Here is a 27318-nt window from a genome sequence, read left to right as displayed (position 1 = left end):
GGTGCACGCTGCTGTGGCAAGTACAAAACATGTAAAAAAAGAAAATGGCAGCAGCACACTTGGTCAACAAAATGGAGGCTCTTAGCGCACTTTTTGATCAAAACGTGTCCCCCATCCACCACGCGGAGGTGGCCTCTTATCGGATGGGTCCCTAAACACTCACCTACCTCAGGCTGGGTGACATGTTGGATCCACTAACGATCCAAACCACCTCCTGTGAAAATAGGGGAGGGGATGCACGGCTACAGAGGGAGCCACTCCCCCCAAATTTGCACAGCAAAGAAAAAAAAAAATGAAAATGTAGCCAGCACCTAAACCCAATACACGGGTGCACGCTGCTGTGGCAAGTACAAAACATGTAAAAAAAGAAAATGGCAGCAGCACACTTGGTCAACAAAATGGAGGCTCTTAGCGCACTTTTTGATCAAAACGTGTCCCCCATCCACCACGCGGAGGTGGCCTCTTATCGGATGGGTCCCTAAACACTCACCTACCTCAGGCTGGGTGACATGTTGGATCCACTAACGATCCAAACCACCTCCTGTGAAAATAGGGGAGGGGATGCACGGCTACAGAGGGAGCCACTCCCCCCAAATTTGCACAGCAAAGAAAAAAAAAAATGAAAATGTAGCCAGCACCTAAACCCAATACACGGGTGCACGCTGCTGTGGCAAGTACAAAACATGTAAACATGAATTCTTAAGCATTAAAACTTGCAGTCTTTGAGCCTGCTGAACGCTCCAAAAGAGGAGGTGACAGACATCAGTGGCTTCTAGTAAAAGAATCCAGATGGATTACTAGACTTAATGCTACGGGCCCATGGGGTTTATAAGTGTAGCTATTGCCGTTGTGTCAGCGTTTCACCACTTGTGGTGTTTTTAATTACCTGATGTTACTATGTTGTGTAGTTGTCACTATGGTGATAGGTTTCCTGGTCTTATAAACACACTTCTTAGCGTGAGCGCCTACAGGCCTGATGAAGCGCCACACCGCGCAATACAGTCTGTTGCCATCCTACCCTACACTACCGCTTCTGTCTGCTCCCCTGCAACAAGTGATTCAAGACGGTAACCGGGTGAGTGCTCCATACTTTCTATTGTTTGTGTTGTTGATACTTTCTCAATGATGATTGCGCCTTATCTAAAGACGAAAATAATCTCACATATTTATTTATTCCTTTTATAAACAAGTCTCTGAAAAGGAGCCCATTTGTGGGAGAGTTAGCTTCTAAAGAAGCTAAATTAATTAGTTTTGAGTCAAGTTTCTTTAACCCCTTAAGGACCCATGACGTACCGGTACATCATGAGTCCGCTCCCGTTCTATATCTCGTCATAGCGGGTCGGGCCCAGCCTCTAACAACGTTCGGGACCAGTGGCTAATAGCACGCGGCACTGATCATGGTGCCGCGCGCTATTAACCCTTTAGACTAAAGTGAAAGTAAATCATTGCCAGTTAGCTCAGTGGGCTGTTCAGGATGTCCGGGGCAAAATCGCGGCATCCCGAACAGCAGTGACACAGCAGTAGGGCCGGATCATCATTGGTGCTATGGAGCGCCTGCTCCGGGACCTGGGCTCGCAGGGGGCCCCCGTCACATTCGGGACATCCCTGTGTCCCGAAAAATCTTTTCAAGACACAAGGATATCCCGGCAGTTATCTCTCTGCGGCATCCCCCATGTTAACTTTAAAAACGCAGGGGCTGCCGGGAGGTGGCGCACGCAGGGACGTCACTGATGTCCTGTGCGTGCACCCGTAGATGAAAAGCAGTACAGTTCCCCCAGTACAGCTCCTACGGTCCCAGGACCTACTGCTATGGACCATAGGCCATAGCAGTAGATCGTGAGCCCGGTCCCCGGACCAGTGGAGCGGTGGCCGGAACACTGAAGTGGGGCAGTAAACAGGCATACAGCCTCCAGCCATACACTGTATATGGCTGAAGGCTGTATGTCTGTGGGGGAACTGTACTGCACCTAATGTGGGGGAACTATACTGCACTTAATGTGGGGAACTATACTACACCTAATGTGGGGGAACTATACTGCACCTAATGTAGAGGAACTATACTTCACCTAATGTGGAGGACTATACTGCACCTAATGTGGAGGAGCTATACTGCACCTAATATGGAGGAACTATACTGCACCTAATGTGGAGAACTATACTGCACCTAATGTGGGGAACTATACTGCACCTAATGTGGGGGAACTATACTGCACCTAATGTGGAGGACTATACTGAACCTAATGTAGAGAACTATACTGAACCTAATGTGGGGAACTATGCTTCACCTAATGTGGGGGAACTATGCTGCACCTAATGTGGGGGAACTATAATGCCTACCTAATATGGGGGAACTATACTGCACCTAATGTGGGGGAACTATACTGCACCTAATGTGGGGGACTATACTGCACCTAATGTTGGGGAACTGTACTGCACCTAATGTGGGGGAACTGTACTGCACCTAATATGGGGGAATTATACTGCACCTAATGTGGGGGAATTATACTGCACCAAATGTGGGGGGAACTATACTGCACTTTATGTGGGGGGGAACTATACTGCACTTTATGTGGGGGGGGACTATACTTCACCTTATGTGGGGGGAACTGTACTTCACCTAATGTGGGGGAACTGTACTGCACCTAATGTGGGGGAACTGTACTGCACCTAATGTGGGGGAAGTATACTGCACCTAATGTGGGGGAACAATACTGCACGCAATGTGGGGGAACTATACTGCACCTAATGTGGGGGAACTGTCGGGGGGGCCCATCATAATGAAGTGCTCCGTCTTCTAGGCAGCCTTAATCTGGCTCTGCACAGCAGGAGGGTCCCTTACTTTGCCCCCTGGTCTCCGATCGCCGAATGACTGCTCAGTGCCGGAGATCCAGGCATGAGCAGTCAAGCGGTAGAATCATTGATCAATGGTTTCTTATGAGAAACCATTGATCAATGTAAAATATCAGTGTTTGCAGTTTTATAGCCCCCTATGGGAGCTATAACATTGCAAAAAAAAAAAAAAGTGAATAAAGATATCTAATGAAAGTTTGAATCACCCCCTTTTCCCATTTAAGAAAAAAGAAAAACCGTAAATAAATATAAAAATAAACATATGTGGTATCACCGCGTGCAAAAATGTTCGAATTATAAAAATATATTGTTATTTAAACCGCACGGTCAATGGCGTACGCACAAAAAAATTCCAAAGTCCAAAATAGTGTCTTTTTGGTCACTTTTTATATAATGAAAAAATGAAAAAAAGCGATCAATAAGTCCTATCAATGAGGCCTATCAAAAATAGTACCGCTAAAAACTTCAGATCATGGCGCAAAAAATTAGCCCTCATTAGCCCCATATGCAGAAAAAAAAAAAGTTATAGGGGTCAGAAGATGACAATTTTAAACGTATAAATTTTCCTGCATGTAGTTGTGATTTTTTCCAGAAGTACGAAAAAATCAAACCTATATAAGTAGGGTATCATTTTAATCGTATGGACCTACAGAATAAAGATAAAGTGTAATTTTTACCGAAAAATTTACTGTGTAAATTACTGTGTAAAAATTAAATAGGTAAAATAGTTAGAAATATGAGAAAAAATAAAAATAATAATGTGGAGAGAGAAAACAATTACAGTACTTATCTTCATGCGGAGCCCCAAAGAAGAGGGAGTGGTTTACCTTTATGCTCCTCATTATCTGTGCTGACCATTGATTGGTTACTTGATATACATTTATTTTTATTTTTTTACATATTGTCAGTTTTTTTCTGGATATCCGTTATTAACCCTTGCTGCTATTTAAAATAGTAAAGAAGAATTTGCATAATTGCAGCATCCTGCCTTATTATAAAATTTGTTACATTAGTATTAATCACACCTTTTTTTTTTTCTCACTACAATTTTATAGCTGAAAATCATATATAACAAGATTGTGAGGTAATGTTATTGCATTATTGAGTGACTTCATACAAGTTTATGGTTAAAACATGGCTCAAGAGGTTATTTTGAAAACATTGAATTAGTAGTTTCAGACCTTTTTGCAAAACTGGAGGGTATTGTGTTGATTTTTTTTATTTTCTACAACTTTCTGTGTTGTTAAACATCAAATACATTATAACACACATTATAAACATGTGTGTCCCCAGCTTTAAAGATAACGCCTTCAGAAGAGAAAACTGGTTAAAAAAATGCAGAAGTCATGTAAATGCAAGAAATGCTGGGAACCCCCGTGATCTCTCTTGTAGCACCCTATCATCTGGTGCGCAGAGCGAGCTTTGCTCCGTGCCTGATGACTGGCGATGCAGAGGCCGGAGGATCATGATGTCATGCCCCCGCCCCCTTGTGACATCACACCCTGCCCCCTCAATGAAAGTCTATGGGAGGGGGCGTGACTGCCAAAACGCCCACTCCCATAGGCTTGCATTAAGGGGGGGTGACATCACAATGGGGTGGGGCCGTGATGTCACTATCCTCCAGCCCTTGCAACGTCGGTCATCAGGCACGGTGCATTTACCAGATGATAGGGGCACTGTAGGAGAGATCGCGTGGGTTCTCAGCGGCAGGCCCCTCACGATCAGACATAAGATGTCAAGGGGCGAAGTACCCCTTTAAGGACCAGAGCATTTTTTGCTAATCTGACCCAAATTTTCGTTAATACGTGCATAATTTCTTTGTGAAAAATTCCAAAATTTCAGGAATTTTCATTTTTCGAACTTTGAAACTCTCTTCTCAGAGGCCATCGCATGTTGAAGGCAGCATCAACATACGATGCTTTTGTATGTCGGGGCCATCGCATAATCACTGACTGCTTCAGCTGCCACCGGATATCCGTTTACGGTGCCCCGTGTGCTCCGGTGATGGTCTCCTACCTGTCCTCGGGGCTCCGGAGCGTCCTCTTCATGATCCCCTCCATCGCCGCCGCTCTCCTTCATCGTCATCACGTCGCGTGCACGCCGTCCCGTCATCCAATAGGAGCGGCATGTGTGCGTAGTGACGTGATGACGGCGACAGAGAGCAGAGAGCGAGGATCCCGGGGAAGCAGAGACGTCCGGAGCGGCGGGGACACCACGGGGGCGCGGCGACAGCGATGGAGGGCGACATCCAGGGCAGCGGTGACGGGTCCGGAGTGGCGGGGACAGGTGAGTACAGCTTCCTATACTTTACATTGCACGGATCCCTCAACATACGATGGTTTCAACAAACGATGGTTCATTTGGAACGGATTACCATCGTATGTTGAGGGACCACTGTATTGATTCACATGTACAATATGTCTAATTTTTCTTTGCATCATAAAGTTGACATGTTTTAATTTTCAGAAGACATTAGAGGGCCTCCAATTTTTCACGGCAATTTCAAAATCTGAATTATTCAGGGGCCAGTTCAGTTTTGAAGTGAATTTGAGGGTCTTTATTTTTGAAATCCCCCATATTGGACCCCATCATGAAAACTGCCCCCCTCAAAGTATTCAAAATGACATTCAGAAGGTTTTTTAATCCTTTAGGTTTTTCACAGGAATAGTAGCAAAGTGGAGGAGAAAATATATACATAAACAACTTAAGTAGAATATATATATATATATATATATATATATATATATATATATATATATTATTAAAATGTGTGCGAAACACAGAGGAATGCACTGATAAGAGATTAAAAATTACATTCAATCATCTCATTGAGACCATGCGGGGCGAGAGTGTTCAGGGTGTGTATCCAAAAGTGACCACCACAGGGAATTACAGGTGTGGTCTCTCGAGGTGTAAATGCTGCTCCCATATTACACACAGACGTAAAGACTTTAGTTCCTATTTGACCAAGACTGTATTTCCCATTAAAACCAGACTGGACTGTGGATCCCGGTATGTCCATGTGGCCTACAGTACGTAGGGAGGACTAGTCGCTGCTTTCGTGAGAGACTTAATAAACATCACAGCAATACAGTGCATGGGTTTGCTCTACATAGTGTGTCTCGACATATGAACGAGCACCACTCTGGCAATTTTAATCTGATACAGGCCACTCTTATTGAGCAGATAGCCAAGGATATCTCACACCGATTTGAGACACTTAGAAGGCAAGAGAACTTTTGGATACACACCCTGAACACACTCGCCCCGCATGGTCTCAATGAGATGATTGAATGTAATTTTTAATCTCTTATCAGTGTATTCCTCTGTGTTTCGCACACATTTTAATAATATACTTATATATATATATATATATATATATTGTTCTATTTATGTTTTTTTTATCACATATGTTTATGTATTTATTTCCCCATCCCCCCCACCCCTCCTCCATTTGCTACTGATGGATGGCCATACACACTGTGTGCCTCTCATACTTATACACATATATCTATCAGCATATGGAACTGGTGATATATATATATATATATATATATCCCCAGTTTGGATTTCCCCTTTGAGGAATAATTTTTATATTTTTATTCATATATATATGGCTCCTATATCCAGCACATTTGTTATATGCACTCACCCTCCGCCCTTTACATCTAGGGGTCCAGTGAATTATTGTGTGAATTGCCCCACTGGCCCCTATTCTATTCCATTTTATTCCATTTTTTTATTTTACTGTATCACACCTTATGTCAGGGCTGATTATACTATCATGTACACTCCCACTGCACTGACCCTGTCGGCGCATGGTTGTAGGTTCACATTATGTGCACCCAGTGCTGACCTGCCAGAGCTGCCAGTTCCTATATCATCATCATTCATTCTCTGACATCGGCCACTGTACTCCATCACGGTCCACACCGCTTAGTATACATTGTAACACCTCCCGAGCCGGCGTCCATCTCCTCATATTCACTGACAGTGCCGGCGCATGATGGACAGTGACGGCTCCTATGTTTTCAGTATCCTCCGCTGTGCAGCAGCAGGATGTTGACATCTGGAGACCGGATGTCAACAGTAACATCGTGGTTTTATCTCTAATATATTAACTACACTTTCTACATTTTTGTAGTAGTCCTTGGCTCACATATACAATGTACTCTGTATGAACATGTCTGTATATTTATGTTTATTGTACTTTCGTTATCTTTATATATTGTTTTTATGTACCTGATGTGATGTCATTGTTTGGCCCCGCCTCTTTTTGTATTTTGGTGCCATTTGTTAGTGTATTTAAACTCTTTCTGTACCTGTATCATGCACACTGATCTGAGGAAGGGGGTGGCTCCCCCGAAACGCGTCATCTGTATACTTAATTGTCCTCTTATGCTTTAATAAACCACTCCGGTGTTTTTACCAATACCTCTGGTTGGCATCCACGTTACTTTGGAACTTGCAGCGCCTTTGTAAAGGTCAAATTTTCCTTCTTCGCTTCCACTTCTATCAGGATCGGATCATTCCCTTCCCTGGGACCCAGGCTCAGCAGCAATTCCAGCCTTTCTGTCACCCACGGTGTGGGTTATATGCAAATTCATTATTCGCTCAAGGTGAGCGGCCATTACCTAGGGGCAAATTCTGCCCGTTCACTGGTACTTTGTTCTAATTTGCTATCCCTGTTTAGTGGTAACGCACAAGGCGCCTGTGTCAGTCTTTCCTTTTTTCTTTTCCACTCTAAGGGGTAAAGTGAGCCTTGGCCCCCTTAGGTGTTTGACATTTTTCATTAAAGGGGGATGTGAAAATAAAGTGTGGTTTTTTTTTTTCTACAAAAATGCCTGATGTTATCCCAAATTTTTCATTTGCACAAGGAGTAATAGAAGAAATGGCGTTACATACAGTGGTCCCTCAACATACAATGGTAATTCGTTCCAAACGACCCATCGTTTGTCGAATCCATCGTATGTTGAGGGATCCGTGCAATGTAAAGTATAGGAAGCTGTACTCACTTGTCCCCGTCGCTCCGGACCAGGTCCTCACCGCTCCCGATGCCGTCCCAGGGGCTCCCGATGCTGTCCCGCTGCTCCGGTGTCTTCTTCGCGATCCTCCGGCTTCTTCCGCATCTTCTGCAGGGTCCCGGCCTCGCTTTCTGGTGACGTTATTACGCTGCTGCGCCGGCGTGACGTGCGTAGTGACGTAATAACGACGCCGGAAAGCAAGGCCCGGACCCTGGAGAAGATGCGCAAGACACCGGAGGATCGCAAAGTGGACCCGGAGCAGCGGGAATAGGTAAGCGAACCTGCCAGGGATGCTTAAACTGCTATCCGACAGCAGCTTAAGCATTTTGCGCTGTCAGATAGCAGTTAATGCGATGACCCCGACATGCGATGGCCTCTGAGAGGCCATTGTATGTCGATTTTATCATATGTCGGGGCCATCGTAGGTCGGGGGGTTACTGTATTTGGGGGGGCATTTTCTCCTGAGTATGGAAATATCCCATATGTGGATGTAACGTGCGGAGACACAACTGGGCTCAAGAGTCCTAGAGCTATATTCACATTTGAGGCCTATAGCCTATCAGTAGCTGACGGTTACATACATTCTGAGGAAAATGAAAAAAATAAAAAACCCACATGTGACCCTGAGGAATGTGTATTGGGGTGAAGTGGACATTTTTAACGCACTGGTGTTTCCTACATTTATTTTCCAGGAATGGATGAAGTGTAGTTTGGGGGAAATGAAAATTGCAATTTTCACCTATGCCCTGCTTCATCATTCTGTGAACAACTAACATGTGACCCCAAATTGTTGCCTGGAAATATGACTGGTTCATGAGAGAGAACTCTGTTCACATTTGAGGCCTATGTTTCTTACTGACCTATCGGTAGCTGACGGTTACAAAATAGAGGAGCACCCACCTGTAACCCCATTACAGACAGTACACCCCCTGGGGAAGGTATATAGGGGTGAAGTGGACATTTCAAACAGACATGTCATACCTGAATTTATTTTCCAGGAATGGTTGAAGTGTAGGGGAAAATGAAAATTGCTATTTTTCTACTGATATGCCAATTATGTACCCAAAATGATGACCCAGAATATAGCCAAAAGTATGCTGCATTATCAGCATAATGCAGGCATTTCCATATGGCCTCAAAATGTCCCTGTGTCATGGTCATACTTTAGAGGGGGGTCTGGTAGAGGGCATCCCCACTCCAGTATTGCCTGATACTGGGGTTTTGACCAGGCCCATGTGCAGCACTAGGCCCCAAAACGTCCTAATTTTGGCTGCACTGACGGGGAACCATCCATTTGACCTAGCCAAAGAGGAATCTGGGTGGGTGGGGGAACAAACTGTTGGGCATTCAGGTTTGTCTGCTCCACTATTAGATTGACAAAGTCATCACTGGAATAATTACTGAATGTCCATTTCAGTGAACCCGACAGTGTCAATCTTAATTGCTGAGTTACCAACAAGCTCAGGAATCACTGGGCTGATAGTCCTCTTACAGACAGGTTCAACGGTAGGGGGAAGAGATGAACTTGTCTGCGGGGGTCAGACAACTAGTACGGGCGGCAGGGTCGCTCGCACTAATGTGGGGCACTGGGTCACTTATACGGGGGGTTAGTGGCCTCGCCCGGCGGCCTCTCAGCCGCCTATTAGGGGGCTCATCATCACTGCTTGATGATAGAAGTACCAGGAAAGTGGGGTCTTCCGTGCCCTCACTGGCAGATTTGGAGTCGGAGAGCATCATGGCATATGCCTCCTCCACCGAAAATACCCAACAGGCCATTTTCTTTGTGTGTGTGTATGTGCACTAGATAACAGTGTGCAATTTACAATCACACACTCTTATTGGGGGGAAAAATGGTCTGCATCCCAAGATAACTTAGTCATTTTTTTACCTTTTTCTTAATTTTTTGTTTATACACCTACCTTTCCCTAACTATTTGAAGCCTGTCCCTGCACTAAGTGCCTGATGGCTATCACGGATGGCATAAGGGAGGGTCTCTGTCTCTCCAACTCCGCTCTGCTCGCCAACTTCTGTGGGTGGGCGGGCAAAGCGGAGGAAGGGGGACATTAACCCTCCCACTGCCAGCTGTTATATGTCCGACCCATAACAGCGTTCCTGGAGGTGGCATCACTACCATCTTCCACCTAGGTAGAGAGGGTGATTGGTGGTGTGTATTACACTACCAATCACCCTCCTCTTCCTGGTCACCGGAGACCCATATGATGGTCTGATTTGACCAGCGCATCGCGGCGATCGCCGACATGGGGGAGTCTCAGGACCCCCCATAGCATTGCCATGGGATTCCTGCTGAACGATTTAGCAGACATCCCGTTATGATCACCGCCCTGTGAGCGGCGGTGACCGGAAAACAAGAGGACGTACAGGTATGCCCCTCGTCCTTAAGTCCCAGGACACAAGGGCGTACCTGTACACCCTTTTGTCTGGAAGGGATTAAGTTATGAAAGAAATCTACTCAAACCATAGCAAATCTGGCTTATAGAGAGATGGGCGAAGTTTAAGAGGCTTGTACCTCTTAATAATAATAATAATAATAATAATAATCATCGTCTGGCACTGTATTTCAACTTACTGTCATCAGTATGTACATGAGGAGAAACAATATTTGAATATTTGTGTTAATTCTATAATCAAGAGATTTATGCTCTGCAGGATCCATCTCTATTTTCCAGTTGTCTTTAAGTTAGTGGGTGGAGACCAGTTACTATGATGTCTCTCATAAACTACATACATTAAATACAGAAAAGAGGATAGTACTCTTCTTTGTCTCTGTACACACCGAAGCAGCATCAGCATCAGCATGGGGGAGATTGTAGAAGAGTACTTGGCAATCTAAACTATAAATTAAGCCATGGGGTGTGAGCTGATGCTCACAGTTAGGTCTTGAAGTCTCTGTAGCTTATGGCTTTCTTTGCTCACTGTCCCTCCCATTTCCCTCTACCCCCCCCCCCCCTATTTATAGACTTGTCTAGGGGCAGCATCTCAAAGTGAGCTCCTAGAATTGAGCAGTTTTATCAGGGTGAATAAAGCTGTAGCAGGGGTGAGCCCTATAAATGGTGAAATACACATTTTTCGCCCATAACATATATGTCAAAGTTTATTACATTCATTTATTATTGATTTATGCAAAGTGTGTTTAAAATATTTAATTAATTAATATTAATTTATCTGACATCCGGTTCAGAAAAGGCAAAATGTTCATGAAGTACATACTACAAAATCACCAGTGATGAAAAGATTACCAAAGTAATTGTCATATCACTTAACTGACAATCACTCGATAGGAGGTGTGAATGTTCACCTCCATTATTGTCAGCAGCACCTCTTCTTGTGCTCCCACCAAACAACGTTTGCGGCTTTAGTATGCAGAGCTTAGAAGGTCCCTTTAAATTACATAAAAAGACACCTTAAAGGGGTACCCCCGTAACAGATTTGTAAATTACTTCTATTAAAAAAATCTTAATCCTTCCAGTACTTTTTAGGGGCAAAATACTACAGAGGAAATACTTTACTTTTTAGATTTTTCTGATGTCATGACCACAGTGCTCTCTGCTGACCTCTGCGGTCCATTTTAGGAACTGTCCTGAGCAGCATATGTTTGCTATGGGGATTTTCTCCTGCTCTGGACAGTTCCTAAAATAGACAGCAGAGAGCACTGTGGTCATGACATCAGAGAAGTCTAAAAAGTAAAGCATTTCCTCTGTAGTATATAGCCCCTAAAAAGTACTGAAAGGATTAAAGGGGTTATCCAGGAAAAAACTTTTTTTTAATATATCAACTGGATCCATAAAGTTAAACAATCTTAATCCTTTCAGTACTTATGAGCTTCTGAAGTTGAGTTGTTCTTTTCTGTCTAAGTGCTCTCTGATGACACTTGTCTCGGGAACCGCCCAGTTTAGAAGAGGTTTGCTATGGGGATTTTCTTCTAAACCGGGCAGTTCCCGAGACATGTGTCATCAGAGAGCACTTAGACAGAAAAGAGCAACTCAACTTCAGAAGCTCATAAGTACTGAAAGGATTAAGATTTTTTAATAGAAGTCATTTACAAATCTTTTTATCTTTCTGGATCCAGTTGATATATGAAAAAAAGTTTTTTTCTGGATAACCCCTTTAAGATTTTATTAATAGAAGTAATTTATAAAGCTGTTAACTTTCTGGCACCAGTTGATTTAAAAAAAATAAAATAAAAAAAGTTTTCCACGGGAGTACCCCTTTAATCAGGAGCTCATAATGTAAAATCTACACATTTCATGGACTTGTGCAATATGAAACCATTTATAAACCATAATCTCTCTAAAACTTTATCAATAAGGAGAAAGCAATAACTTCTAGTATAACCACAATTATATTGGCTTCTTTAGTACCACCCTGGGACTGAGACAATGACCCTGATTTATAAGGAGTTTTGGGTTTTTATTTTGTGTGGAATGTTGTTTGACTTGTATGAGTTCACTTTATTTGCTATTGGATTTCACAGGTCAGGTAAAAAGAAAGTTCTGACATTTTTTCTTGGTGAGAATTTCCAGCAATATATCCACAATCATTTCTTAGTAAATAGGTCGGGTTGGTTTGAAATCATCATGCCAAGCCCCTTTTTATTTTTATTTTTTTTAAGTAATTGTGGTGTGGAAGCGCAACACGGTAAAAGACAGTCGGGAACACAACAAGAAAATCAGGGCCAATGATGTTAATCTGCAGTTACAGTTATCAGTTGACTCAATATATTGTTTTATGGTAAATTGTGTTTTATAGTGGATTTCCATTGTTGTAACAATACTGTTTTTTTTTATTTTTATTATTGCTTCCAGACAATGAAGATCCTGATAGTGCCGTGGATGATCGTGATAGTGATTATAGAAGCGAGACTAGCAATAGTATCCCTCCAGCATACTATTCCACATGCCAGCCAAACGCCTCAGTACATCAGTACCCAGTGCGACATCAGTACAGTTCCCATGGATCATATACTGACTCAGTACACAGTTATGAAATGGACTTCTCTGACCATCGACTCATCAGGTACAGATGCAAATCAGTTGTTTACACGAATATGATGGTGCTCTAAATGCCATGTTATGTATTTATTCTGAACCTCATTATACATTAATAACTGATGGATGGCAGGATGGAGGGGTGTGTGTGACCCCCTCTGACCTGTCTCCTCTCTCCCTGGATGGCAGGCGTTACGATAGTGCAGACTCTGCCACAAACGGGCGCAGTGATGTGGAGTCTGTCTCTGGTTCAAGCCGCCTCACCAGTCGGCAGCATTCTCTGGAGAGCCGGCAATCACTAGACCTGTCCGATAGGTGGGTCAGTCCCAAAATGTTGCAGTGTGAGTGCTGCGCAGTCCCGTGCTCGTCCTATGCACATGCCAAGACAGGCCGTATTCTCTAGTCTCATAATCTTTGTGTGGTAATAAGCCACTTCTCAGCAGACACTCACAGGGTGACTTTTTCCACATGTTTACATAAAGAAAAGAACATTTTATATGTAAAAACTAGAAATATTGTAGAAGAGTCAAGCTTCAAACTATGACCTGTTTTTAGTATTAGCTGTAATGTCTTTTTGTCACTCAGCTGTTAGCTAAGATTCTCATATAGCATTAAAACGCAACTGTCACTCTTCTACAGCGTGTCGCTAGCTATCACAGCTAGTGTTTGCCTCCAATAAACAGTGCCTGCTCTCCTTGTCTTTCTTCACACACTACCGGTGATACACTAGGTAGTCCAGACACTAGAGGCCGAGAGCTTTCTGGTGGCAATTGTGCTTTAAAGGGGTTATCCACCATAAGGGGACTACATATCCATCAGACAGTTATAGCCATGCTTAGGAAACATCCGTACTTGTCTTGGGGCTAAATAGCCATGTTGGGAGGTTACCATAAAGATGAGGCTATCTTTTTGTGAACTGGCTATTTCCTGTTGGAGTTAATTCCCTCAAACTACAAATCCCATAATTCCTTGATTTTAAGTGTGAGTTCACTTTTCTCCCTCCACACATTAGCTACCCCACCCACTAAAACAAACCTGTGATCCCTTCAATGAAATAGACCAGTGTTTTCTGACCAGGGTACCTGCAGCAGTTGCAAAACTTCAATTCTTACAGGCTGATCTTCCTCCCTCCTAGCGGTTGCTTCACTCATTGACTACTGATGTAATGTCTCGGGCTGCACTTCAACCTGGGAAAACCTGACACGACATTCGTTTTGTATGCTGTTCAAAATAAACCTTCGGGAAAAAAATGACAGAAGAATTGCGAGACCACCATGAAGCAAATTTACAGACACTATATTGTGAACTGCACTAGAATTACAGCCCCTGTAGCATAGTCAAATAAAACAAATCCTGGAATACCCCTTTTAATATTAGTTGAAAAAACCCAACCAAATGTGTTTTAATTTTAAATAAGCCTTTATTTGGATAGGAACTTAAAGCCTCTTTTAACACATTTTATTCTTATGCCATTTATTATGGCTTAAAAACACACTCCAAAATGAGGTGTTTTTTTTTTGCATACAGTATAATTTATCCAAAAATAGTGCGTTTTAGTACAAACTGTGATTTTTTTTTTCATTACAATGTGATTCTTTGATCAGATGATTTAGAATGTGGAAATAAATGTTACAAAAATAACACATTTACAATTGCATTTTATGCAGAACAAAATACAGATATATGGGATTAAAACTGATAAACTTGGTTAAAAATATGTAACACAGAGAATATCCCTTGTTTTTGAAAACTAACCCACAAAACATACCCCAAGTCAGGAAAAAATTACAAAAGAAAGGTTATATTTTCCTATTAACTTCCAGCTAACATTAGGCCGCAACATCCCTTCCCCTCCCAAAAAAATGCCTAGAAATCAGCACAAGAATGCAGCATTTTTCAGAGAAATACCATGTGTGAACCACCCTTTAAATAAACAAGCCAAAGCATGCTCCTGCACTTCCTAATAGGTACCATTATTTGTTAATTGATCAGAACCTAGGGCTGCATACCCAGCTTTTTCCTTTCTTAATTAAAATTTTATTAAAGTTTCAAACATGACAATGTCACAAAGTTCTCTAAAAGTGAATTTTTTCAGATACACCTAAATATAGGCAAAATATAGGCAGTTCCAGCTCCTGTTAAAAAATCCCATCTTTGTTACAAAAATTAAAAAAATGCAAAACATGGGCCATGTCAAAGAAAAAACATACAGAAATTGCACACACAACTCCAACGTATTTTCCTAAGCCCATGCTAAGCCATGGCTGAGCAGATATGTGTCCTACTATTCGGATTTGAAAGCTGACCCTATACTTATATATAATTTGTTCACCTAAATGGAGGGTCTTGGATCTAAGCATAAGGAGTTCAAATCTTAGTTTCAAAGTAAACATAATTTAAAACCAAAGAAATACATACCATGAAATTATACAGTGTACCTAAAGGTACAAATGTAAAGATTATAGCTGCAACAATTTTTTTTATATTATATGGCATAAACAGCAGGTCTGGAAATTCTACAAAATCAAAAGAACAGGTATGGTTCACTTATATAAACACCCATGCAATTCATCCTTTCCTCACTAACTTTATATACATTTTGACAAATTTAGTCAAATCAGTAGCCATAAAATTTTGATGGTATATTGGCCTGTCGTGGGGTGTGCATCTGTAAATTTGTCTGCATGCGCGCTTAAGGGTGTGGCTTCCTGTTGCAGGGGTTTAATGTCTGATCCACATGGTTTTTTACTTTGCTACAAAATATAAACTGAAAACATTATGGTAAATTCTAGATGTATGGCATATGGGCACGCATATTAAAGGGTACCTCTCATTAAATAAACTTTTGATATATTTTAGATTAATGAATGTTGAATAACTTTCCAATAGCATGTTAATGAAAAATATGCTTCTTTCTATTGTATTTTTCCCGATCAGTCCTGTCAGCAAGCATTTCTGACTCGTGCTGGAGTCCTAAACACCCAGAGCTGCCAGCCTGCTTTGTTCACAGCCAAACAGGCTGTGAACAAAGCAGGCTGGCAGCTCTGAGTGTTCTCCTTTGTGAACAATGCAGACTGGCAGCTCGTAGTGTTTAGGACTCCAGCATGAGTCTGAAATGCTTGCTGACAGGACTGGTAGGGAGACCCCTAGTGGTCATTTCTTCAAAGTGGAAAATTAAATAGAAAGAAGCATATTTTTTAATAACATGCAATTGTAAAGTTATTCTGCATACATTAATCTATAATATATCAAAAGTTTTTTTGATGAGAGGTACCCTTTAAGTAGAGCAATATTAAAAAGGTTGTACACCTTCCAAACCAGATCACTCACAGGCCACCATGTCTATTGTTTCATTTTGGCTCTATGAACTGCAATTTATTATACCTTGTATGTAATAATTCTTTGATTTAATACACCTTCAGAACCTTCTCAATATTTGCAGGATTCATTAATTACCTTTCCACAGTCCTTAATACAAAATTTGAAAACATGCCCTACATATTAGTATTCAAGCTTTTCCTGTTTTCAGATATTAGTGTTCTTTCTTCTTAAAGGGGTACTCCGGTGAAAACCTTTTTTCTCTTAAATCAACTGGTGCCAGAAAGTTAAACATATTTGTAAATGACTTCTATTTAAAAATCTTAATCCTTCCAGTACTTATTAGCTGCTGAATGCTACAGAGGAAATTTTTTGGAACACTGATGACATCACGAGCACAGTGCTCTCTGCTGACATCTCTGTCCATTTTAGCAACCGTGCATAGCAGATGTATGCTAAGGGCAGCATGGTGGCTCAGTGGTTAGCAGTGCTGGGGCCTTGGGTTCAAATCCCACTAAGGACAACAATAAATAAAGAGTTATTATTATTATAATGACGTCAGCAAAAAACACTGTGCTCGTGATGTCATCAGAGAGAATTCCAAAAAGAAAATAATTTCCTCTGTAGTATTCAGCAGCTAATAAGTACAGGCACCAGTTGATTTAAAAGAAAAAGTTTTTCACTGGAGTACCCCTTTAAATTCTATTTTGAAATTCCAGGCAAAAATAACGGTGCAGCAGAGACCCATTACTGGCAATGGTATTCCGCTGCACAGTTCCCACTGAGGAGTTTTTGAAGAAGACTTTCTGCCAAAAATCCGCTTGAAAAATTCCGCCAGAACATTGAACTTGTTCAGTGTTCTGTTGGATTTCTGCTCTGCAGACACTGCTGTCAGTCAGCACTGGCATCAATTGGAATCTTCAGACGGATTTTGTCCATCAGGAGATTCCGCAGTCTGAACCCGGCCTTACTCTCTGAGTAAGCTTAGGCGACACGAGGATTTCTGGTGCCACTCATCAGGTCTGACATGGTACCCACACCTGTGGAAAATATGGCATCTCCGGAACTCTCTGCATGATGAAGACTTCTGGTTTCGAGACTTACCAGAGATTACGTCGCAGAGCTCCAGAGAAGTTGTTAAACTCTATCCTTTACTGTTTTTCTTTTCAATCCTTTGTTTATCTGGATATTTTCAGCGACTGAATATTATTAACAAATGTTGCTTTTCAATACAATACAATTTAATGCAAGATACAAATTAGTCCATACCACAGGGGCCTTGTGGCAGACAAAAGATTTATACACTTAAGTAAAAATATTTTAAACATTTAGAAAGTAAAAATACTAATAAAACAATACCTTCACAATCTCCCAAACTGACAGTCATTCATTACATGTATGCACTTATGACTAAAGTCTATCATATATTGCCGAAAATCCTGTAAGGAGATAAAGGTATACTGTGCTCTCTATATATCATACGTGCATAATAGAAATAATAGTTTGTCTCATGTGGCATAAAATGCAAACATTAGTCCATCTCCTGTGGAGAAAAATGTGGTTCTTCATATATCAGAATAGTGAATACTGGGCACTGCAACAGTGTAATGACAGTAGAGGCTTAATGGTATGATGCATCTCTTGCCTTAATGTGCCACAGATAGCATGTAATAGTACTCAGTGCCCGCTACTGAGGAAGGGGTGAGAATGTTACACCGAATCACATTTAGAATTGTGATATTGCCGCATGTTTTAATATATACAGTCACCTAATCCTGTTCGGCAGAAACTCCAATCATTAACCAACGTGGACTGTCAATCAACAGAATCTCATATGTGTGTTCACACTCTTCACAAGGACACTGACTGGGAACATTCCATCCTTCTGATCTGGACTCTGTGTACTCCCACATCAAGCTGCTCACTTGCCTGTTAGCGATCTCAGGGCTGGAGTGAACGCAAATGGCTTTGATTGAGTCTAACCTGGGCAGGAATGTGGTACAGTTTACCGAGCACTAGCTATTGACTTTAGACATTCTGGAACACGACACTGTGCTATTATACGCTACCTGTGGCACATGAAGGCAAGAATACATTGTATCATTAAGCCCTAACGACCTCTTCAGTCATTAGACTGCTGCGGCACCCAGTATTGACTATTCTAATATATCGAGAACCACATTTCTCTCCACAGCAGACTATTATTTGCATTTTTCTCCACAGGAGACAAACTATTATTTCCATTAAAGGGGTTCTTCGGTGCTTACACATCTTATCCCTTATCCAAAGGATCGCGGGAGTCCCGCAGCTGGGGATGCCCGTGATCATGCACGCGGCACCACATTTGTAATTAGTCCCCGGAGTGTGTTCGCTTTGGGTCTGTCCCCTCCCATAGGCTTGCATAGAGGGGCGGAGCGTGACATCACAAGGGGGCGGAGGCGTGACGTCACACGCCGCCGGCCCTGCGGTCGACCGTAATCAGACCCGGAGCGAACACGCTCCGGGGACTGATTACAAACGGGGTGCCGCGTGCATGATCACGGGCGTCCCCAGCTGCGGGACTCCCGCGATCAGGCGTCTTATCCCCTATCCTTTGGATAGGGGATAAGATGTGTAAGCACCGGAGAACTCCTTTAAGCATCTATCACATATAGAGTGCACAGTATACCTTCATTTCCTTACAAGATTTTATGCTCATTATGACGGTCTTTAGTCATTTACATGATGACATGATTGTCTTTCATTACATGTATGCACTCTCAGTTTGGGAGATCGTGCAGGCATTATTTTATTAGTTTTTTTTATCATTATTTTTTCTTAAGTATATAAATAGTTTGACTACCACAAGGGCCCTGTGGTATGGACTAATTTGTATCTTGCAATAATTTGTATGGTATTAAACATTTGTTAGCTTTACTCTAGTCAGCTATATTTTATCACTTTGCTAGCCATATTGCATGGCTATGTTCTAGTAACCCTTCCACACTATAACTCATAGTGGCATTGTGAAAGGATCTCTATAATAGATCTTTTGAGGACTATTATTTCCTTTTATTTCTATAGATACCTATATGAAACATTGGGTATTAGTGTCACTAATTGTTGAAGGGGTACTCTGCCCCTTGACATCTTATCCCCTATCCAAAGGATAGGGGATAAGATGTCTGATGGGGGGGGGGTCACGCTGCTGGGGATCCTCGCGATCTTGACTGCAGCACCCCGCTGTCATTACTGCACAGAGCAAATTCGCTCTGTGCGTTATGACGAGCGATACAGGGGCCTAATATTCCTAACAGATATGAATTGAATATGTGTAAGTCATGTTGTCCTAAACCACCTAACTCTGCTGAGCCCACTCTTAGGGACAGTTTTTTTGTGGGTGAAGGGCTACGTAGAGGACTCTATTAAGGTGGCAAAAGAAGTTCTATTGCCTAGACCCAAAAAGAGGTCCAGATATGGACATTCTTCCCTTTCTGCTCCTATGGAGGAGGATCTCAGAATTGTTGATGAGGTGGGTCTTTCCTTATCTTCTAAAGATGAAGAGGAGCCTAAGAAATGTATTTTTCCTGTGGATAAAATTTGTAAGTTACTTAAGCGGAGGCCACCATGCCCCCTCCATTTACCCCTTAAGGACTCAGCCCATTTGGGCCTTAAGGACTCAGACAATTTTATTTTTACGTTTTGTTTTTTTCCTCCTTGCCTTCAAAAAATCATAACTCTTTTATATTTTTATCCACAGACTAGTATGAGGGCTTGTTTTTTGCGCAACCAGTTGTCCGTTGTAATGCCATAACTCACTTTACCATAAAATGTATGGCGCAACCAAAAAAATACTATTTGTGTGGGGAAATTAAAAAGAAAAACACATTTTAGCAAATTTTTGAAGGTTTTGTTTTCACGCCGCCGTACAATTTACAGTAAAAATGACGTGTTTTTTATTCCTTGGGTCAATACGATTAAAATGATACCCATGATAACATACTTTCTATTACTGTTGTGCTTAAAAGAAATCGCAAACTTTTTAACCAAATCAGTACGTTTAAAATCCCCCTATTTTGAAGACTTATAACTTTTTCATTTTTCCGTATAAGCGACGATATGAGGGCTCATTTTTTGCGCAGTGATCTGTACTTTTTATTGATACCATATTTGCTTATATAAAACTTTTAATACATTTTTTATAAACATTTTTTGGAATGAAATGTTATAAAAAAAGCAGCTATTTGGACTTTTTTTTTTTTTACGTTCACGCCGTGCACCGTACGGTATCATTAACATTTTATTTTAATATTTTGAATATTTATGCACGCGGCGATACCAAATATGTATATACTTTTTTTTTACACTTTTGGGGGGTGAAATAGGGAAAATGGGACAATTTTATTGGGGGAGGGTGTTTTTCACATTTTTTTTTAACTTTTTTAAAACTTTTTTTTACTTTTCTTTTTACACTTTAATGGTCTCCATAGGGGACTATTCATAGCAATCACTCGATTGCTAATGCTGTTCAGTGCTATGCATAGAACATAACACTGATCAGTATTATCAGTCATCTTCTGCTCTGGTCTGCTTGATTGCAGATCAAAGCAGAAGACCCGTGGAAGGCAGCAGAGGCAGGTGAGGGGACCTACGTCTGCTGTTCTGGATGGTCGTATCGCCGCAGCAGCGCTGAGGGCGACCCGATCATCCATTTTAGTGACCGCGATGCTGCAGATGCCGTGATCTGTATTGATTACGGCATCAAAGGGATCGCGCGGATGTCCGCCATTACCGGCGGGTCCCTGGCGTCGTCTATCAGCAGCCATGATCTGCTGCGCATGACCCGAGCATCGCTCCAATGCTCGCGGTTATGTATAGGACGTAAATGTTCTGGTGCGTTAAGTACCAGCTCTCCAAGACGTCCGGCGTCGTTAAGGGGTTAAGCTCTGTGGGAGAGCTGAAAGTTGCCGAACAGCTCTCCCATAGAACTATATGAAGGGGGCTTTTTGGCGTCCGGGGGGGGTCTTGACGTGCTTCTGTGCTACAGCACAGGGGCTCCGTACAGGAGATCGCGGGGGGCCCCGGTGCTCGGACCCCCCGCGATCTAAAACGTATTCCCTGTCCTTTGGATAGGGTATGTTTCCTAGCATGAGACTCATCCTTTAAGGCAATGCCTGCTGAGGGCTAGCCTTCCGAAGCAGGGAAAGATCCCTCTAGCTCCAGAGGGTCTAGCATCGTCAGCGTTGATGTTGGCTCATCTGAACTCATGAAAAATTTGTGGAAAATCCAAAAAAAGCTCCAGTCCTCAGCATAAGGTTTAAAATGTTATACCCTCTGGATACCAAGTAGCCCAAGAAATGGTCTGCCCCGATTAAGGTGGATGTTGCCATAGTATAATTGCCCGAAAGGACCATTGTTCCTGCTGAGGATGTGTCCAATTTAACCCCTTAAGGACTCAGGGTTTTTCCGTTTTTGCACTTTCGTTTTTTCCTCCTTACATTTTAAAAATCATAACCCTCTCAATTTTCCACCTAAAAATCCATATTATGGCTTATTTTTTGCGTCACCAATTCTACTTTCCAGTGACATTAGTCATTTTACCCAAAAATTCACGGCGAAACGGAAAATAAATCATTGTGCGACAAAATCGAAGAAAAAACGCCATTTTGTAACTTTTGGGGGCTTCCGTTTCTACGCAGTGCATATTTCGGTAAAAATGACACCTTATCATTATTCTGTAGGTCCATGCGGTTAAAATGATCCCCTACTTATATAGGTTGGATATTGTCGTACTTCTGGAAAAAATCATAAGTACATGCAGGAAAATTTATACGTTTAAAAATGTCATCTTCTGACCCCTATAACTTTTTATTTTTCCACGTACAGGGCGGTATGAGGGCTCATTTTTTGCGCCGTGATCTGAAGTTTTTAACGGTATGATTGTTGTTTTGATCAGACTTTTTGATCACTTTTTATTAATTTTTTAATGGTATAAAAAGTGACCAAAATACGCTTTTTTGGACTTTGGAATTTTTTTGCGCGTACACCATTGACCGTGCGGTTTTTATAGTTCGAAAATTCACGCACGCGGCGATACCACATATGTTCATTTTTAATTTTTATTTACACTGTTGTATTTTTTTTAAGGGAAAAGGGGGGTGATTCAAACTTTTATTAGGGAAGGGGTTAAATGACCTTTATTAACACTTTTTTTACTTTTTTTTGCAGTGTTATAGGTCCCATAGGGACCTATAACACTGCACACACTGATCTCCTATGCTGATCACTGGCGTGTATTAACACGCCTGTGATCAGTGTTATCGGCGCTTGACTGCTCCTGCCTGGATCTCAGGCACAGAGCAGTCATTCGTCGATCGGACACCGAGGAGGCAGGTAAGGACCCTCCCGGTGTCCTGTAAGCTGTTCGGGATGCCGCGATTTCACCGCGGCGGTCCTGAACAGCCCGACTGACTAGCCGGGTTACTTTCACTTTCGTTTTAGAAGTGGCGATCAGCTTTGACCACCGCTTCTAAAGGGTTAATACCACACATTGCCGCGATCGGCGATGTGTGGTATTAGCTGCGGGTTCCGGCCGTTGATGAGCGCCGGGACCGACGCGATGTGATGCGGGGTCATATATGTCCTGCGTCGTTAAGGGGTTAAAGGACCTGATGAACAGTAGGATTACAGTGGCCCTTGAGTGAAATTATGTTTGTGTCTCTGCCCAAAATACTATGGCTATAGTTTCTCATGAGATATCACATCCCTTCAGAGAGTGACTGGATAAAACTAAGCAGGATATAGATGCCGGAGTTCAGAGGGATAAATGTTGCCATATATTTTATCTTTGATGCTGCTTCCAGACAGGTAAAATTTGCAGCATGGTCTATGGCTCTCCCTACCTTATGGTTGCGCCGTTGGATGTAAGACATTCCCTCCAAGTACCAGTTGTGCAATGTAGAATCCTCTTCAGGTAGGCTTTTCGGACCAGAGTTAGACACTCTCCTTGAAGCTTTATCTGACAAAAAAGGAAAAAGTCTTCCACAAGCTTCAAGGCCTTCCTAAAGAAACCACAGAGGGATCATTCTTCTCCTAGGTACAGACAGAGCTGTCCTGCAGCTAAAAGAAGAGGAGCTGGAACATCTAAAAGGAGTTCTTCTAAAGGGTCCAAAGAGGTCGCAAAAAAGAGAGATTTTTGATGCTAAAGATTTCCTAATGGCTGTCCGCCTTTCCTTTTTTCTTACAAGTTGGGTTCAAAAAATAAAGGACCCTTGGGTTCTAGACATTAAAAATACAGGGCACTCTGTATTTTGCCTGCAGTATCCGAAGGAAATATGTATCAATTTGTCTTGCCAACTTCAGAAATGGGAACGGTAGTATACTACAATTTTTTTTCCTTTGATGCCGAAGCCCTCAGGGAAATTATATACCTTATACAACCAAAAACCATGGGTAAAAACCCTGGTTCAATACTCTATATTATAATTTCCACCCTAAAACATAGCTTTTATTGAGCTTATTGATAACAAAATAGATGTAAACTATTCCAAACCGTGATATTTTGCTTTAAATTCACGAGCACTGAGTGTGACAGTGACGTATAGTAATTATTGAAATAAAAAAAGCACAAACGGATGCGCTCCGTAGTGTAACACCAAAGGTGAGTTGGTAACGCTAAGTGTGAATTGCACTTACCACATGAAGTTGTACTCCAACCAAGTACAACAATGGAACAGGGCGTATCATCAAAGGGTCTCTGCAGCTTCGTCCCACTGAAATAGAATCACGATAAAAACAAGCAATCTCCAGGTAGCAGAGCGGGATGAATGGAAGCGCTGAGACCAGATAAGAAGTTAAAAGGATTTATTTTCCATAATGCAACGCGTTTCACGGTCACCACTTCCTCAGGCAGGGAAGGAAGCGGGTGACCGTGAAACGCGTTGCATTATGGGAAATAAATCCTTTTAACTTCTTATCTGGTCTCAGCGCTTCCATTGATCCCGCTCTGCTACCTGGAGATTGCTTGTTTTTATCGTATAGTAATTATAACTGGGTATGAGCCCTAGATGTGTAATAAATAATTTCCAGTGGCCTGCAGTACACACTGGATACTAAACACACATCAGTGCTGCTGATAAAACACTAACTATGCCCCCCTATATGTTTAGTTGTCATTGCAACGTCTTCAGGAGGAAGTTCAGCATCAAACAGCTGCATCATCCAGTGGGTCTATTTATATGAGAATATGCCCTAAATCTGTCACGCCCCCCATCATAGTATCACCAATCATACGTGACTAGACATAAGAACAATAGTAATCACCAATCGAGGTGATAAAAACACATATGGCTGCTTTATTGAGATACCAATCATCCAATCTCTGTGGATCTGGCAAAGTGCGTAATTATCCTGCGCCTTCCTGCGTCACTATCTTTTTTATTTTTTATTTTTTTTATTGCGTATTACAAATACATACAGACAAATTACATATCACAAACAACATTATTCAATCATGCTATGCTATGCTATGCTAGGAGTTGTAGTTTTGAAACAGGTGGAAGTTTCCACCCCCCCCCCCCATGTGATACATTCACACAGACAGGTTTACAGTAAATTTCCTGCTCCAAGTTTGGGCTGCGGCAAAATTTTTCGCCGCAGCGCAAACTCCTAGCGGGAAACTCACCGTAACACGCCAGTGCGAATGTACCCTAAAAACACTACACTAACACATAATAAAGGGTAAAACACTACATAAACACCCCCTTACACTGTCCCCCCCCCCAATAAAAATGAAAAACGTCTTGTAACTCAATTACTCCTGAGTACGGAAATACCTCATATGTGGGCGTAAAATGCTCTGTGGACGCACAACAAGGCTCAAGAGTGAGAGCGCACTATGTACATTTGAGGCCTAAATTGGTGATTTGCACAGGGTTGGCTGATTTTACAGTGGTTCTGACATAAACGCAAAAAAATAAATACCCACATGTGACCCCATTTTGGAAACTACACCCCTCACGGAACGTGACAAGGGGTATAGTGAGCCTTAACACCCCACAGGTGTCCAATTTTCATTAAAGTTGCATGGGAAAATGAAAAAAAAAATTTTATCACTAAAATGCTGGTGTTACCCTAAATTTTTTATTTTCACAAGGGAAAATAGGAAAAGATACCCCCAAAATTTGTAACCCTATTTCTTTTGAGTAAGAACATACCCCATATGTGAATGTAAAGTGCTCTGCTGGCGCACTACAATGCTCAGAACGGAAGGAGCGCCATTGGGATTTTGATAAGAAAATTCCAGAATTGAAGGCCACGTGTGTTTACAAAGCCCCCATAGTGCCAGAACAATGGGGGGTCCACTGTTCTGGCACCACGGGGGGCTTTGTAAGTGCACATGGCCCCTGACTACCATTCCAAACAAATTCTATTCCCAAAAGCTCAATGGCGCTCCTCCTCTTCTGAGCATTGTAGTTCGCCAGCAGAGCACTTGATGTCCACATGTGGGGTATTTCCATACTCAGAAGAAATTGGGTTACAAATTTTGGGGGTAATTTTTTCCTATTACCCCTAGTAAAAATGTAAAATTTAGGGAAAAAACTGCATTTTAGTAAAAAAAATAAAAAAATTTCATTTACACATCCAACTTTAACAAAAAGTTGTCAAACACCTGTGGGTAGTTTAGGCTCACTGTACCCCTTGTTACGTTCCTTAAGGGGTGTAGTTTCCAAAATGGTATGCCATATGGGTATTTTTTGCTGTTCTGGCACCACAGGGGCTTCCTAAATGCGACATGCCCCCCAAAAACCATTTCAGCAAAACTTGCTTTCAAAAAGCCAAATGTGACTCCTTCTCTTCTGAACATTGTTGTTTGCCCGCAGAGAATTTTATGTCCTAACATGGGGTATTTCCATACTCAGAAGAGATGGGGTTACAAATTTTGGGGGGCATTTTCTCCCATTACCCTTTGTAAAAATGGTAAATTTGGGGGAAAAACTGCACTTTAGTGAAAATAATAGTTTTTTCCACTTACACATCCGATTTTAACGAATAGTTGTCAAACACCTGTGGGGTGTTAAAGGGGTACTCCGGTGAAAAACCTATTTTTTTTTTTTAAATCAACTGGTGCCAGAAAGTTAAACAGATTTGTAAATGACTTCTATTAAAAAATCTTAATCCTTCCTGTACTTATTAGCTGCTGAATACTACAGCGGAAATTATTTTCTTTTTGAAACACAGAACTGTCTGCTGACATCACGAGCACAGTGCTCTCTGCTGACATCTCTGTCCATTTTAGGAACTGTCCAGAGCAGCATATGTTTGCTATGGGGATTTCCTTTTACCCTGGACAGTTCTTAAAATGGACAGAGATGTCAGCAGAGAGCACTGTGCTCATGATGTCAGCAGACAGCTCTGTGTTTCAAACAGAAAATAATTTCCACTGTAGTATTCAGCAGCTAATAAGTACAGGAAGGATTAAGATTTTGTAATAGAAGTAATTTACAAATCTGTTTAACTTTCTGGCACCAGTTGATTTAAAAAAAATAAATAAAAATTTTTACACCAGACTGCCCTTAAGGACCGGGTTTTTTTCCGTTTTTGCATTTTCGTTTTTTGCTTGCCTTTAAAAAATCATAACTCTTTCAATTTTGCACCTAAAAATCCATATGATGGCTTATTTTTTGCGCCACCAATTCTACTTTGTAATGACGTCAGTCATTTTGCCCAAAAATCTACGGTGAAACGAAAAAAAAAATCATTGTGCGACAAAATTGAAAAAAAAATGCCGTTTTGTAACTTTTGGGGGCTTCTGTTTCTACGTAGTACATTTTTCGGTAAAAATTACACCTTATCTTTATTGTGTAGGTCCATACGATTACAATGATACCCTACTTATATAGGTTTGATTTTGTCGGACTTTTAGAAAAAATCATAACTACATGCAGGAAAATTAATACGTTTAAAATTGTCATCTTCTGACCCCTATAACTTTTTTATTTTTCCGTGTATGGGGCAGTATGAGGGCTCATTTTTGCACCGTGATCTGAAGTTTTTAACGGTACCATTTTTGCATTGATAGGACTTATTGATCGCTTTTTATTCATTTTTAAATGATATAAAAAGTGACCAAAAATGCACTA

The 27318-nt window shown here is 41.6% G+C and overlaps 1 protein-coding gene across 17 annotated transcripts in view; it reads left to right on the top strand.

Annotated features, from left to right (window-relative positions):
- The window catches only part of UNC13A (unc-13 homolog A), a 701496-nt gene that overhangs the window by 164678 nt on the left and 509500 nt on the right, over positions 1-27318 (top strand). For 10 of the 17 annotated variants that reach the window (XM_056572580.1, XM_056572589.1, XM_056572615.1 and 7 more), the window contains 2 exons: positions 12698-12908; positions 13070-13195. In XM_056572580.1, coding sequence (XP_056428555.1) covers positions 12698-12908; positions 13070-13195 — 337 coding nt within the window. The remainder of the gene's footprint in view (positions 1-12697; positions 12909-13069; positions 13196-27318) is intronic. The other 7 variants (XM_056572660.1, XM_056572695.1, XM_056572642.1 and 4 more) reach the window with 1 other exon arrangement.

Source organism: Hyla sarda, chromosome 1, assembly GCF_029499605.1.
Source record: "Hyla sarda isolate aHylSar1 chromosome 1, aHylSar1.hap1, whole genome shotgun sequence".
In the NCBI taxonomy this organism is placed as follows: Eukaryota; Metazoa; Chordata; class Amphibia; order Anura; family Hylidae; genus Hyla; species Hyla sarda.
Note: the sequence above shows the minus strand (reverse complement) of the source record. Positions and strands in the feature narration are given on the sequence as shown.